Source organism: Parambassis ranga, chromosome 10 (genome assembly GCF_900634625.1).
Source record: "Parambassis ranga chromosome 10, fParRan2.1, whole genome shotgun sequence".
Classification (NCBI taxonomy): Eukaryota; Metazoa; Chordata; class Actinopteri; family Ambassidae; genus Parambassis; species Parambassis ranga.
In genome coordinates, this window is record NC_041031.1 from 22,255,548 (window position 1) to 22,271,466 (window position 15,919).

General features: G+C 44.3%; 1 protein-coding gene across 1 annotated transcript; it reads left to right on the plus strand.

Moving 5' to 3' along the window:
* The first annotated feature begins 12,235 nt into the window (after positions 1-12,235).
* On the plus strand, positions 12,236-14,973 carry LOC114443074 (C-type lectin domain family 4 member M-like). The gene is made up of 6 exons (XM_028416979.1): positions 12,236-12,293; positions 12,864-12,965; positions 13,051-14,040; positions 14,105-14,247; positions 14,351-14,460; positions 14,821-14,973. Exons 1-6 carry the CDS (start codon positions 12,236-12,238, stop codon positions 14,957-14,959), a joined length of 1,542 nt encoding a protein of 513 aa, XP_028272780.1. The 3' UTR covers positions 14,960-14,973.
* Positions 14,974-15,919: the final 946 nt, after the last annotated feature.

The following is a 15,919-nucleotide window of genomic DNA, read 5'->3' on the forward strand; positions in this document are numbered from 1 at the left end:
TCATAGGACAGAAATGTGTTTCCTCCCTCCTGGATCTGGCCTGTTTGTAGCAGAGTCATGCTGATGGAAATCTGGAAACAACAAAATGTTTCTTTAATGAGAGTCTGGAGGAAAATGAACTCTCTGCCTCCTCTTCATCTCCTCTGTTACCGCCACCGGCACAGCAGCCACACAACTCATTCATTAATCGGGTAATTAGTGAAGGAACAATGCATTTGTATGGAGCAGGAATAATTCGTTTGTTAATTAGCAACTGATGAGCTTTGTTTATTAAAACATTTTTGTGAGTGGTCACAGAGAAAAAAGTGAAAACCTGAATTTAAATGAACTTTCAGTCGACTTCTGTCGCTGTCAATAGCAATTATCCTTATCATTTAATTACAGTTTACTTTCAGATGTCAGATGAAAACAGTTTAATGTTCACTGAGCTGTTATGATGAGATATTTCTGGGACAGAGTCACATCCTCTAATGCACAAAGCATCCAATCAGAAGCAGCTGGAGTCATTTCAATAATATCCTCACCTGTGATAGACGCAGGCAGAGATCATACAGCCAGCCAGCCTTCACACACACACACACACACAGCAAACTGCTCCGCTCAGGCAGTTGATCCTGAACAGAGATAACACAGCGGCTGTGCTTTCTGATTCCTGAACGCCGCGGCTGCAGAGGAGGACAATGACAGATCGCAGCGAGTGGAATCATCAGAGCCTTCAGGCTCCTTTCCACCTTCGGACCCTGTTTGTAGGACGGAAGCACCGAGAGTTTGTTGAAGTTTCTGTAAACATCAGAGCAGGGAGTCAGGAGTGAGGGACTAAATGTTCCCTCTGCAGTCGTTTTCTGCTGATTTGATGAAGAAGAAGAAAGAAACAGAGAGACCACAGAGCGCGAGCTGCTTGGCTCTCCTCCAGCAAGCGTCCCTGAAGCCTGAAGCTTCCCCACATCACACACGCTCATTTTCAGTGATACACAGCGAAGCTACCATCACTTTGAGCTCCATGCTAACCACAATGATGCTACCAACGAGCAAAGCCTGAGTACAAATTAAAATCAGCTGCGACTCTGTTTCACCACGACAGATTGGATCCTGAGAGCACTGCACCAGCTAAGGCTAACTCACTGTAAACACCAGATACTTAAAGCAAGCTAATGCTAACTCACTGTAAACACCAGATACTTAAAGCAAGCTAATGCTAACTCACTGTAAACACCAGATACTTAAAGCAAGCTAATGCTAACTCACTGTAAACACCAGATACTTAAAGCAAGCTAATGCTAACTCACTGTAAACACCAGATACTTAAAGCAAGCTAATGCTAACTCACTGTAAACACCAGATACTTAAAGCAAGCTAATGCTAACTCACTGTAAACACCAGATACTTAAAGTAAGCTAATGCTAACTCACTGTAAACACCAGACACTTAAAGCAAGCTAATGCTAACTCACTGTAAACACCAGACACTTAAAGTAAGCTAATGCTAACTCCCTGTAAACACCAGATACTTAAAGCAAGCTAATGCTAACTCACTGTAAACACCAGATACTTAAAGCAAGCTAATGCTAACTCACTGTAAACACCAGATACTTGATCTAAAATGATCCCTAAGTCCTTAAAGTAAGCTAACTCCCATTCGAATAACTAATAGCGTATAAGATATTAGCTAATGTGATTAAGAATGCTATCAGGCCATGCAAGCTAATGCTAACACATTATTACCAAGTGGTGTAAAGTTTAGCAAGAATGCTAACTCCATAATGAAATAGCAAGTTTCACCAAGAATATGAACAAAGCACACAAGTGAATGCTAATATATTGAGACCAGACTGGTATAAAGTAGCCATCTGCTTTGTTGGTTTGTAGTTTTGTCTTCATGGGATGGATTAGCAAACCTCCGTTAGCGTGTCAGCCATCTTGAACCTGCACTGACGTGCAGCCGGCCTGCAGCAGATTATGTTGTGCACAGTGATGTCCCTGGATTTGAACTTGCAGTTGTGCTTGCTATAGCTGCGACATGCTAACAGTGAAGATGCTAACATGCACAGACCATACGTGTGATGTTGCTGTCTGCTTGTGTCACAGCCTCTCATTGTGTGGCTGTTCTGGCCGAATGATAAAATGCGGTTTGTGAATTTATTGCTGAGCGTTTTTCCACTCTGAGCTCCGAGCTCTTTCTACCAATTTTGGAAGGTGTTAAAGTTGTACCTCACATTGTACGCCAGCTCCCTCATCACAAATAAAGGTAATGACTTGGCAAAACTGAAATGAAGGTATTATGTGCCACATCAGCAGGGGCACCATGAAAATCCCCCAGTAGCAGAAAAAGATGCAGTGAGGAGGGTTAATGACGGCGGTTTAATGACACGGGTTAATAGGAGATCTGAATGTTTGCAGGCTGATGGCTGATCTCAGGTTAAGTACTAGTTTCAATCCTTTTCACATACTAAGGTCATTCACTTGAGTCCGTCCCCATCAGACGAGTTCACAGCAGAATTATCCTGAGGACTATGAGCCTGATTCCAGATAACAATGTTTCCTCTTTTACTGGTAAAATAAGCTTCACTAAAAGGCACAAAAGCAATTTCAGCAATGAGATCAGCCGTAATGACCACACTACAGGACCGGACAGGAGGATTCTGGGTAAGCTGAGAGAGCATTTCCTACAGTTACATCATCCTGTGGCCTCTATGTTGTGTACTTTAATAGAAATTTACACACAAATGCATCATAAAATTAAATAATATAAAATAATCTAATTTAGAACATACCATGTTGCCACGGCAACCCGACTAAAAACTAACCATTCAGCTAACACTGGTATATCTGTTGATAATAAGTATTTCATTGAACTCTGGAATGTATATTTCATGCTACTTAAGTGAACATTACAGAAGCTGATAGTAATAAATGTCTGATAAAAAATGTCAAGAAGCAGTTCCTCAAATGGCCACTAGAGGGAAAAGATGCACCTCTACAGTAGAAATAAAAATGTTTGCAGCATGAATGGTAAATGAAATATAGCTGAATTGCTTGTAAACATGTGTGTCTGCTGTGAAGATGGACATCTGACTCACTTTGGGAGCCAGCCCCCATGTGCCCATTTGTGGAACTGCAGTCTTTGAAGGAAAGTCTCCATAAAGACGTTTATTTCTGCTGTGTCAGACATTTTAACTTGGAGGCCTACGACACAGCCCTGGAGGCTGGGAATGGACCAAACATGGCTTCTTTACAAACACATGTCTAAAGCAGTTTGCATCCGTGTGTTTTCTTTAACACTTCCTGTCTTTTTTAAATGTTTTGGTCACAGCTAAAGAGAAAGAATAGTGGCCTCCTTCAGCATCGTCTGAGGTGCAGAAACTCTCCTCACTGTCACAGTAAATTGATTCTTTGTGAAATAAGATATCGATGTGTACAAGTTTATAATTAAAGCAGGAGTCTGTTATCTGCTCAGTCAGATGTGAGGCCTGCAGCTCTGCACAGTCAGGTATGATATCCTTTGTGGCCATGGGAGGGAGGGGGCTGTGTATTATAGACTGATATAAAGCCTGAAGCTGTCAGCGTGTAAATCTGTGACTCTGTGTTCTATTATTACAGGGGCACAGATTCCATGTTGTCAAGTGTTACGTTCCTCTGAGAAAGAAAGGGAATGTGCTGACTGTGGGTGAGCGAGCACTGTGCTGCACCTCCCACGAGGGACAGGGGCAGGGGGGGTCTTGATTTGTGTCCCTGGATCCAGTGATCACATATCATAGGTGGGTGGTGGTGCAGATAGATCCCTGAGGCACTCCATTAAGCACAGTTTAACTTGGGTTACACCAGCATCAGATGTCAGCTGACCACGAGTGTACTTTGATGAGCGATCATACAGACAGATCTGTCCGGGGAGACGGGAGAATCATCAGGCTGAACGCTCCTGCACACAGTTCCACTGAGGTCGGGAGATCTTCTGTAATTTCCGACCCCGAGCTAATCTGTACAGCATGCCGTGTGGTGAGGGTGCCATCTCTTCTCGCGGCGGCCGGATGACGGATCGGTTGCATTTGAACTCCCTCACGTCTTCCTCGTCACGTCTGTAATTAAATATGTGCTCCCTGGGAGCCGGTGGGGCTCGCAGTAATAAAAAGCTTCCCACTCGCCCTCTGTCTCCTCTGCTGATTCAGTCTGTGTTCGTCGGCGTGCTGACAAACCCCCAGATGTGCTGTACATGCAGTTTGCATGCTGCAGTCAAGCTCAGGTTCTATCATGCTGTCTGATCTGAGCTAAAAGCCTGAACAGATGTTTCCTGTCAGCCGGAAATAATGGACGGAGGTATTTTCTACGTTTACAACAAATGATTGTAACTGCTGCATGTCTTGGTGCCATTCTTTCCACTAATGCTTGTTGGGTTGTTGTAAAAGCTCCACAGTTAAACTCTAATAACGACACAGGCGGCTTTACTGCCACATTCTATCCCTGTTAATCCTGCTGGTAATCTGGAAGGCTGGTTGTTGTTGAGATTATGTGAAAGATTGAGTCCTAATTAAAGATTGTAAACATTTACAGACCTTATCAACACTTGTTATAACTGAAGTAATTCTCCATAAAGACGTTTATTTCTGCTGTAAAGTCGGACTTTTTAACTCTTTAACCTAAAACGGAGCTGTTCAAGGACAGAAATGGACATGCGCTGTTCAAACTACCATAGCTCTGGTTATGTTCGCACTATTGAAAAAATCTCAACGGATTCTGATCGCTATTACATTCATTACGGTAATGACCACATTACGCGTGTGCCAGGGGCGGGAGTTTTGTGGAGCAAGTAAAATAATGAATACAAAGAACATTTTCTGACAGAATCATTAAACAAAAGAAGGCGAACTGTTATAATTATAGTAGTGAAAGGGTTAAGGCCTGCAACTCATTAGGGAAGGACACAGCCCTAGAGGCTGGGAAGGGAACTGCAGTTTTTGGCACATGCTTGTAGCCAGAGCCATCCGACCACCTGCTCATAACAGTGGACCAAAAAAAAAACATGGCTTCTTTAATTATTTACGCCTGACAAAAAGCTGACACTTAATAAATTATTGTTGGATAATACAGAATTGATTAGATATATCTAAAGTGAAAAGGGACAAATGTTAATTCGCATGTTGCTAATGGCTGCTGATTGGTCAGTTCAGATTAGGACTTTTCTTCTGAAAACTGTGAAATGTCTAAAAATGAATCTTCATCCATTGTTTAAACTTGTTATGTTGGAATTATGATGAAGATTGATCAGATTATTGCTTGACATGTGCCTTACCACAGGGGGGCGCCATGACTGAGACACCAAACAAGTCCGTACAATGTGTCCTTGATTGAATAATGATACAATGAAGGCCGTGCTGGCAGCAACATGTCACAGCGACCGTGTTCCATCCAGCTTCACGTTCTTCACTAATAACAAACAGTTCAGTGATTCGTCCACATTATGAAACATGTTTTAACAATGAAGGTAAATTAAGCTGCAACAAAGTGAGCCTCACAGCCCCCCCCCTTCCCCCCCCAGCACACTGAGCTGCCCATAAATCCAGTTTTATCGCTGCTGCATTCCTGAGGATAGATGTCCTCTCTACAAAGCTGTATTAAGTATCACAGCGCAAACACAAACCCGCCGATATCTCCTCCATCACACGAGCCGGTATCTGTGTGATCGGGGCTGAGGGGTCGTCTCAGGTTTCATCTGTCTTCTCTAACAGCAGCTGTTTCACAGATTTGTTCTCATTGTCAGCAGTTTTATTCAACACTAATAACCATGTTGGAACTAAATCTTCATTTTCATCAGAGTGGAACCTGCGGCGGCCTCACAGAGTCCCATGTTTCAGGCCTGGTCTGAGGTAAAAGAGCAGCACAGGGCTGCATGGAAGTGAAATACTTTCTCCCACACGCTGACCGGCCTATCTCAGCCTCCATCAGACAGGGTAATGCACACCGGTTCCCCTCTGCTGCCGCTGAGGCTGCATTTTCAGCAACAAAAAAAGGAAATGCAGTGTTTATCATATCTGCCCTGATGCTGCTGTGTCACAACGTGGATCCTGTGTTTCTCTGCATACACGCTTGGGATGTTTATCAAACATGTTATGATGGACCTGGGTTTGTGTTGTCAACCCAGCAAATGATCTGTGACCGAGGCAGCGTCGGAGCCCCGAACACGCAGCACTGAAATCATCTTCATGATCTGTTTTATCCGAGTCCAACAGCATACGCCAACTCTGACACTTGTGACACAATGTGAACGGCTGATCAATAGACTTCACTGAAGGAGCTTCAGCGACAGTGACTGACTTTCTCTGATGTCAAAAATTAAACGTAACCACAGATGAAAACAAAACAGCTCGCAGTGTCAGGTGGACTCGAACCTCAGACTCCTGGGTTAAGTCTGAACTTAAAACTTAAGTTGTCACAAAAGTGAACGAGAACTTTCATTCCAGATTGTAAACATGTTCATTGATGATGTTTTAACACGGAGGACTGTAGGACTGACTCACTTTTGGGACAACCATCAAGTGGCCGTTTCAGGAACTGTAGTCTTTATGACACCCATGTTGACAGAAGGGGGCGCCCAAGGGCTGATTTTAAATCACTAAGGCAGCAACAAGTTTGCAATGACAGCGATCGGCCGGCACAGTCTCCCTAAGAGGCCCCGCCCCCACGAGTCCCATCAGTCTGATTTAAACAAGTGAGAGCGGCGACGTTAAAATGAAGCGGAGTTAAAACGAAGAAAAAGGAGCCAAGACGTGAGTACCCTGATACAATAGTTCATTTAGCTCGGAGCAGTGAGTGTGTGTGCTGCTCTGCTGGTCCTCATGTGACAGAGGTCAGTACCTGTCTGCAATGACCTAGCAGGCCTGAGCTAACGTGGGCGACACTGAGCAGTGTCCAGTCCAGCCAAGCTTAGCTCTCAAGCTAATAAGATAAGAGCATCCTTTATTAGTCCTACTTAGTGGCAGGCTTTCAAATGTAGTTTAATCTTCTGTATTGGAACCACTGTAAATTAAAGTGTCCTCTTCTAGGAACATTCAAAAGTTGCTTTTGAGAAATTGTAATGCTATAACAACTGTTTTTAGTACATGGCCCCAGAAGACTCCTGACTCTTCACTGGCTTTACTGAGTCCTGCTGATTTAACAGTGACCTGAGCCTCTGCTCTGCTCACTTGGAGGCGCCGTGCTCCGTTTCTCGGCCATAATGTAGCTGAATGTAACTGTTTGACTTCAAACCTCACTGCCACATTATTCCTCCATTACTTAAGACCACTTCAGAGCCGTCTTCAATGGACACATTTGGGCTGCGAGCCAACACAGTCATCTCCAACTCTGCTGTTCTGTGAAATGACTCACAGTCAGCTCCATTGAGGCGACTGTCAGCGCACTGATCTCTGTCTGTTTTCATATGTGATTAAAGGAGAAGCTTTCAGGCTGTTTACACAAAAACATGATCACATTCCTGGGCACAGTGGCCTTCTTGATGTGTGGGAGCTTTGTGTTTGATCCCCACCCCCCACACCCCCAGGCTTCACCGTGTGGGAAGACAGGTCACCTGCATCATCTAGCCGGCCTCCCCTTCTCCCACCCCCGCCCTCCCTCAGGATGATGAGGGTGGTGCACAGATGAGTGTTGACTAAGTGATGCTGACTCGCCGTTCCTCGCCTACATCTGTTTGCTTGTGACTCCAGCTCAAGGCTCTAGAGGACAACATGAAGAAATCTACCAACCAACTTAATCAAACTATTGATTATGTCAATAATTGAAAAGAGGAGTAGAGAAAGATATCTTCAGACATCTGATTTCTACCTAGCAACAAGAAATGTAGATGTGTAAACATTATGGTGCCACACATGACAATCAGTCTACATGGTGCATCATCACAGCTGTGCCGTGGAAAAAGAGACGCCACCAACCAACTGTCAAACTCGTCCCGGCTGAGGCAGCTGCAGCTAGCTGTCATGGCTCATACGATGAACACTGAACCATTTCAGCCATATTGTCACCCACTGCCATGTCAAGCACACCCCTCTGTTAACGTTCTGTGCATCATGGCTGCTGGGTCGACTGCTGACACCATTACTTCCTCATTTTTAGCAATGAAACCCTCAGGTTAGCGTAATTAAAAACTAGCTAATGAGCCATAAAGCCATCTCTTACACACTGGGCCTGTGTCCCATCCACTAACATGAATGAAGACGGGGTTTATGACCGATACAGCAGCCAGCCACCAGGAGGCGATGCTGATGTCATCCATCTTTATACACAGTCGATGATTCAAGCTAGCGGTACCCACCTCTACATCTTAGTGTTTATTGGGTTAATTTAGAAGCCTGCAATGACCCAAAACCACAAAATGCAGCAGCTAGCATGAGCTTAGATCAGCCTGTACATATTTACGCTAACTACCATGAGTTTCACACCAGGGGTGATGGAAGGTTTTCTGTTAATAGTCACAAGTGCAGACATCTTTAGCTCATCTTAATACAGCTACATGTGTGTTGCACTTTAGAGTTTCAGTCAAAGTTTTAAAAACAAACATCACTTCATGTCTCCTGTATGCAGTCAGCAGCAGAGTAAAGCAGAAAAGAAGAGGAGTGAATGAGGGTGAGGAGGATGTTCAGGAGGAAGGGTGGATGTGAGGCAGAAAGGCTGAACACTGCTGTCAGATTAGCTCGCTGCCTTCAGAGTGTGTCTTTGTGAGGGTGGCTGACTGCTGTCGGTTGCTGGTGGTGGTGTGGGGGTTGAGACCGGGCCTGTACCTGTGACTCACTGGCCACAGGTGTCAATCAAACTCGACCTGGCTGCCAGAGGAATGTGGTAAACAAGCCGGTGTGGTCCCAGAGAGCCGGAGCAGGGAGCACCGAGCAGAGCAGCAGCTGAATCAGACATTCAGCTGCTCGCTGCAGTGCAGGTAACACCTGGAGGGGAGGGACACAGAAAATACACAGTGTGTGTGTGTGTTTTAAGACTTGTAATGGTGCGCCAGGTCCTGCTGCCCACAGGCAGAGTGAGCAGAGGTTATTGTTCAGTCATCTAACAGTACACCTTTCTTCTTCTCAGGTTTCACTTCAGCACTTTGTGGGTTTGAGAGAAGTTCACAAACCATGCAGTTAAGCTGTACTGTGAGCACAAGCTCTTTTTAATAGATAAGATAAGATAAGATAAGATAAGATAAGATAAGATAAGATAAGATAAGATAAGATAAGATAAGATAAGATAAGATAAGATAAGATAAGGAGTTTTTTGTGGACTGATGGGACTGTATTCAATCATTTGGTTTAAATGAGTTTTTGAGAAATGACAGCACTGTATCCCAGCTCAGAAACCTCATCCCATCTATGAAGCATGGTGGTGGTAGTATCATGGTTTGGGCCTGTTTTGCTGCCATCATTGATGGATCAATGAATTCTGAATGACAGCAGTGAATTCTAAAGGAACATGTCAGGACATCTGTCTGTGAGCTGAACCTGAAGAGAAAGAGCAGCAAGACAACGAGCCCAAACACACAAGAGGTTCTACAAAAGAACGGTTCAAGAAGAACACAGTTCATGTTCTGAAGTCACAGTCCTGACCTTCATCCACCTGAGATGTTGTGGAAGCAGCTGAAACAAGCAGCTGATGTGAGGAAACCCAGCAACACGTCAGAACTGAAGCTGCTCTGTACTGAGGAATGGACTCAGACTCCTCCAAGCTGCTGTGGACGACTGATCAGCAGCTACTGGAAACCTTTAGCTGCTGTTATTGCTGCACAAGGAGCTCACAGCAGACACTGAGAGCAGAGCTTCACACACTGTCACCACTCACACACATGGAACACTGGATCATTGTCATGAATGAATAAACAACATGTTTCATTTGTCTCGTTGAGTTCTCTTTGTCTGCCGTTCTCACACTTTCAGCTCCACTGTATGTATATTTCACTCCCTACAGTCTGAGGTCTGATTATGAATTGTGATTATGAAGGATTTTAAGGCATACTCAGTAAGCAGCAGTTCATTTGTCACATTGCCAGGTTGTATAAAGCTCTGGCCGCTGCTCCTCTCCGCCTGCTGCTGGGCAGTGTTCAGGCTCTCAGCCTTTATGTGGTTTCAGTTTATGAGCACTTTGACACGTGCTGTTTGTATTTGTCAACCGTTCTGCTGTCGCAGCCAAAACTCTTAAAAAAGGCTTTTAAATATCTGAAAGTAAAAATTAAAGACTGCAGCAGTAAATCTCTGGTCTTCATTCTGTTTGACTGTTTGAGACTGCTCCCTCTGCTCGTGTTTAATAACCTACAGCCACGGTTCTCAACATGGGCTCACCCCTCAGAGGGGCCGACAGGATCACAGGAGGTCTGCTAGTCTCTGACTGCTTTGATGGAAGTCATTGTAAATCTGTCCTTTGTATATAGACAGAAACGCTCAATGAGACGGGTGGCCTAGACCTTCATGGAAGGGGCAGGAAATGACACCTTAAGACATCGTCAGGCGATGAAACACAGCAGGAATTCTAACCTAATCGACCTCTACCGACCTCTCACTACAACATCTGCCAGCGTCAATGACTTCAGAATACCATATCATAAAGCATGATGCTGCCACCATGTTTCACAGATGGGATCAGTTCTAGACTGGAAGCAGCGTCTCCTTTCTCCAAACCTCTCATCTAACCCAGACTGTTGTATTTTGGTCTCATCCATCCACAGAACATTTTCCCAGCAGCCTTTCTTCCAAGTCCACGTGTAGATAATGAGTTCAGAATGAGACCTACTTGGTTAGGTATCAGAAGACAAACGGACCAGTTCAAATGTGACATTCTCTCATGTGTAACAAGCTTCTCGGTCCATTGTTGGGACAATACAAGGGCAGCTTTCTATAAAGTGCGCATGTTTTCGTATGTTTTAATATTTGAATGATTTGATCACAGAGGTTTGTTGTTCTGCTTACCTCTGGCTCTATTATGTTTGTAAGTTACAACAACAGAGTGCATTAATCTTCCGGACGGATCACTGTGACAGCACGCTGTATATGCAGCCACAGACCTGGAATCAGCTTTTAATTCAGCACCATCTAATCTCTGTGAGGCAGTTTGCACAGTTCAGTCTGAGCCGGAGTAACACTCAGCAGTAAAGAGATGGTACTAAGTGATCCACATGGATGGAGGGACCAATACTTCAGTACAGCACAGCAGCTGCCCTGCCAGCCTGTCTCCTCTCCACCATGCCTGATGCAGCGGTGAAGAAAATCAAAACATCAGCTGCTGCGACTCCCGGTTCGCTTCGGATCCACAGCCGCTCCAAGAACTAATTTGATAAATGAAACATTTCTGTGGAATTTCACTGCAGCTGAGTCAAAACAAAAGTTATTTTTACAAATGGCTGCTTCTGACCGTCTGTTGCTACAGGCAGTGCAAAAGCAAGCAGACAAAGTTCCTCTGTCCACTCCAAAAAAAGAGACTCTCAAACCATCAAGAGGATCTCCCATCGTCATCCATTAGCAGAATGCTAACATATATATATATATATATATATATATATATATAATTATTTATTATTTTAGGTCCATTCCAGTCTCTCTTGTGAGCGCCCTCTACAGGAACTGCAGCTGATGTCAGTGTTTGGCAGCGTGTCATAGGGTGATCAGACCAAATCAAAAGAACTGATCAATGGTTTAAAGAGGAGTATTTTAGTGAAGAGAACATGGTGCCACTCATCAGTGCTGATGCTGCTCTGACAGTAAATGTGTTTTGCTTGCACTGTACAGACTGAGCTGGAAGGATGCAGCTTACCGTGTGTTTCTGTCCGTAACGCTGCCACTGGTGTAACCTCTGCAGGAAGTCAATCTGTGGGAAAAATGGAACAGAAAGTATGAAAGGCTGAAAGTCTGCAGCCTGAGAGAGAACCCCGCTCTCTGTGTGATCCTTAAAGTGTGCTTCCTGACCCAGAGTGCCCTCAGTGCTGACCTGAGAATGTGGACATGTGGTAGAACTGTGAAGATCTTTGATGACCTGAGCAGAAGGAACATCCTGTTTCCTGCAGAATAAATGATGCTGCAGCATCAGATTATTCATTGAACCTGGAGGGAGCATAGTGCGGATGCAGCTGTCGCTCAGCGTGTAAGGTAAGAGCCTGTTCATAAAAATGTAGGTGCATCAGAAATGTTGGGCTCAATTATGTTTTATTGAATCTGGAATATTAATATTTTCTGTATTTTGATTTAAATGCACAAACAGGAAATAAAGTCCCTATCAGCATGGATACAATGGAAATTGATGACAGTTCATACATAAACAAGGACCTGATTACTCACGGTACGGTACCAACCACAGAACCACTCTGATGTATTTCGAATATACTGGACCAACCTGTTTATCTACTTTAAATGTTGTATTTATAACATTTAAATCAGTAATAATACATGTTTGAATACATGTTCCTTTGTTAATAGATATTCAAACAATTAAAAGTTGAAGAGTACATCAATTCTACACTATGTAGTAACTGTTAAAAAATGTAAAAAAAAAAAAAACGTGCGGCTGTACTGATTGAATGTTAAACACCAGTGTTTCGCTCACAGCAGCTGCAGAACGCTGCAGGTCAGACAGACACTCTCTGAATGTTGGTCATGTGGCTGCCGCTCACATCATGACTTGACTTTTTACAGAATCTTGTTTCTACTAATGCTTTATTATTTTTAGGAGAATTTTAAACCCAGACACTTAGAATAAAGCAGTATTTTTTATTACATATGATGCATTCAAGGGCCATGGGAGAATTCCAGCCTTTTGTTTTATATCTGTGGTGATTTAGGGATGCAACAAAGTATGTTCTGGCACCACATGTGCTTGGTAGCCTCCTGAACTGTTTACCTGCTGTCTCAGATCTCCACAGAAGAAAACGTCCCTCCAGGTCGTGTGTGATCCTGAGTCTTGGACTACTGTGTGCTCTCCTGTTGGCTGGTAACCTTGGACAAATCATCTTCTGTAAGTCACTGAAAACACAAAGAGATGTATCTTAGACGTCATAGTTTACATTTAATTCATGTTATATTATTGTGCTGTTACACAGATGAGATAATCAGCCCCTCAGATGCAACACGGGCCAATTACAACGCTCTGACTCAGGAAAGGGACCGAGTCCAAAGCGATTCCAGCATCCTGACCGCAGACAGAGACAGGCTGCAGAGCACGCTGAGCAACCTGAGTCGAGACAACCAACTACTGCAGAAAAGCGTCGCTTCTTTGACCTCAGAAAGAGACGACTTCAATCAGAGTTTGAATCATGTGAAAAATGAGAGAGAGCAGCTAAAAGCAAGTTACAACGGCTTAAAACGAGAGAGTGACCAGCTACAGGCGAACTACAGTCACATGCAGAGGACCCTCGAGCAGTTACAGACCCAACATGAGAGCGTAGCAGCCAGCAAGGAGCAGCTAGAAAGCACATACAGCCAAGTGCAGAGAGAAAGTCAGGAGTTAAAAAGGCTTTATTCAGCACTGGAAGCAAAAGAGATTCAGTTAGAGAGCAACTACTCCGTACTCCAAACGGGCAAAGACGAGCTGCAGAGCAGCTACGACTCGCTGAGCGTCAGTAAGAACAACCTGCAGAGCAGCTACGACTCGCTAAGCGTCAGTAAGAACAACCTGCAGAGCAGCTACGACTCACTGTGGAGAGACAAAGAGCAGCTGCAGAGCAGCTACACCTCACTGTGGAGAGACAAAGAGCAGCTGCAGAGCAGCTACACCTCACTGTGGAGAGACAAAGAGCAGCTGCAGAGCAGCTACACCTCACTGTGGAGAGACAAAGAGCAGCTGCAGAGCAGCTACACCTCACTGTGGAGAGACAAAGAGCAGCTGCAGAGCAGCTACACCTCACTGTGGAGAGACAAAGAGCAGCTGCAGAGCAGCTACACCTCACTGTGGAGAGACAAAGAGCAGCTGCAGAGCAGGTTCAGCGCTCTGAGAAGGGAGCAGCAGCAGCTACGCTCCAACTACAGCAGCCTGGCTGCAGCCAGGGACGAGCTACAGAGGAGTGCCGACAAGATGACCGCCAAACTCAGAGGTAAGCTAACATGGTCACAGTCATCTGCTCTGTCTGTTTTTCTCACTGTGCTGTCACTCTGCAGACATGTGGTGTCAGACCAAGTGGACCAAGTTTGAGTTCAACTGCTATTTTGTGTCGACCGTGAAGAAAAACTGGACGGAGAGCAGAAAGGCCTGCAGGGCTGAGGGAGCCGACCTGCTCGTCATAGACAGCAGGGATGAACAGGTGAGAGCAGGTGGTCCATGCCCCCTGATGCACCGCCGACGCCTCACAAGAAAGTTAAAGTTACTCCTTATTAATGATTGTGTGTGTGTGTGTGCTGCTCCAGGTGTTTGTTAATGGGTTACTGAGCAGAGGCCAAAACGCCTGGATGGGTCTCACCGACAGTCTGACAGAAGGACAGTGGATGTGGGTGGACGGGACTCCCCTCACCTTTATGTGAGTTCTAATGAATCTAATGTCTAAATCCAGGCACCTGGACTCAAGGTCCTGAACACATAAAACTCAGATTCCCAACCAGAACAGCCTCGATTTAAACTCTTGGAAGTGACTGTAGTGTTCTGTCAAACTGAGGCGTTACACGACTGAGTCTGCACACACATCAGAATTCATCTTATCAGGTTTGAATGCATTTAAAAAAAATCTGAGGGCGTCAATTGAACGAGGGCTCTGCAGTCTCATATTTTTATGCAAATGAGCTTTACACCAAAAGATAAAAGCAGAGCTCCAGTCGCTTCAATCAGAGTTCAGGTCAGACCGAGGACAGCAGAGGAAACTGTTTCTCTCTCTGTGTTTCAGGTTCTGGCAGCCCGGGCAGCCTAACAACTACAACAGGGACCAGGACTGTGGAGAATACGTGCACTCACCGTCCGGAACCATGGGCCAGTGGAACGATGACGGCTGCTTCGCCACCCAGACCTGGATCTGTGAGAAATAGACTCACAGAAGGTTCAGACTTTAAAGGGTCATTCTAACGTTCAGTCAACCAACAAAAAAAAAGCAATAGCAATAATCAGAACCTGATATGTGATATATACAAAACTAATGAAACCTCTGTGGCTGCAGTTCCTCAAGTCGCCACTTGACGGCTGCCTCCAAATGCGTGAATAAAATCTCCAGAAATGTTCACAGCCTGGAAAAAAAACAGCTGTGGTCTCAGTGCTGCCATGTTGTATGAATGAATTTTAATCAATATTCAATCAATAATCAACATTAACTTCATCATTTCCAGTGCAGACTGTAGGCACGTTGTTCCTATGATTAATTATCAATAATAATGTGTGTAATAAAACACATAATATGAATAGTTTGTGTGTGAATAAAAACACAAATCTGCACTCGGATACATCAAACCCACACGTCACATGATCACACCGAAAAACCAAACAGTTCCTTTTTGTACCTGCTTCATGGGTCAACGCGCAGCGGCCACAAGCAGGTAAAACTAATCCAGTTCACACTCTGACAAACCTGTTAACACTTCCTGGCCTCGTCCCCTTTACAGACGAGGCTCCTGTTGCCTAGAAACACTTCCTCCTCCTTCCTCCTCTGCCAGGTGCAGACTCTCAGCAATCAGGCTTCACACTGGAAAAAATCATACTTTGGATTAACTTAAAAAAATTGCTGTAATTTGTTACTTAAATTTATGACTTGGTTGAAACCATACTAAAGCGAAAATTTACATTCACTCAATGTAAAAATGTTACTTTACTTTGTTCCAACTCAATTCTTTCAGTTTGGTTTAACTTAATATGTACTATTACACCAAAGTACATTTTTACTTTGGATAGAACTAATTAAATTGATGTATGCGACTTATACTCAGGTGCGACTTATCTATAAAACAATATACGGTTAGTTATCCTTGTGTCCTGACGTCCCATTGCAGATATCATGG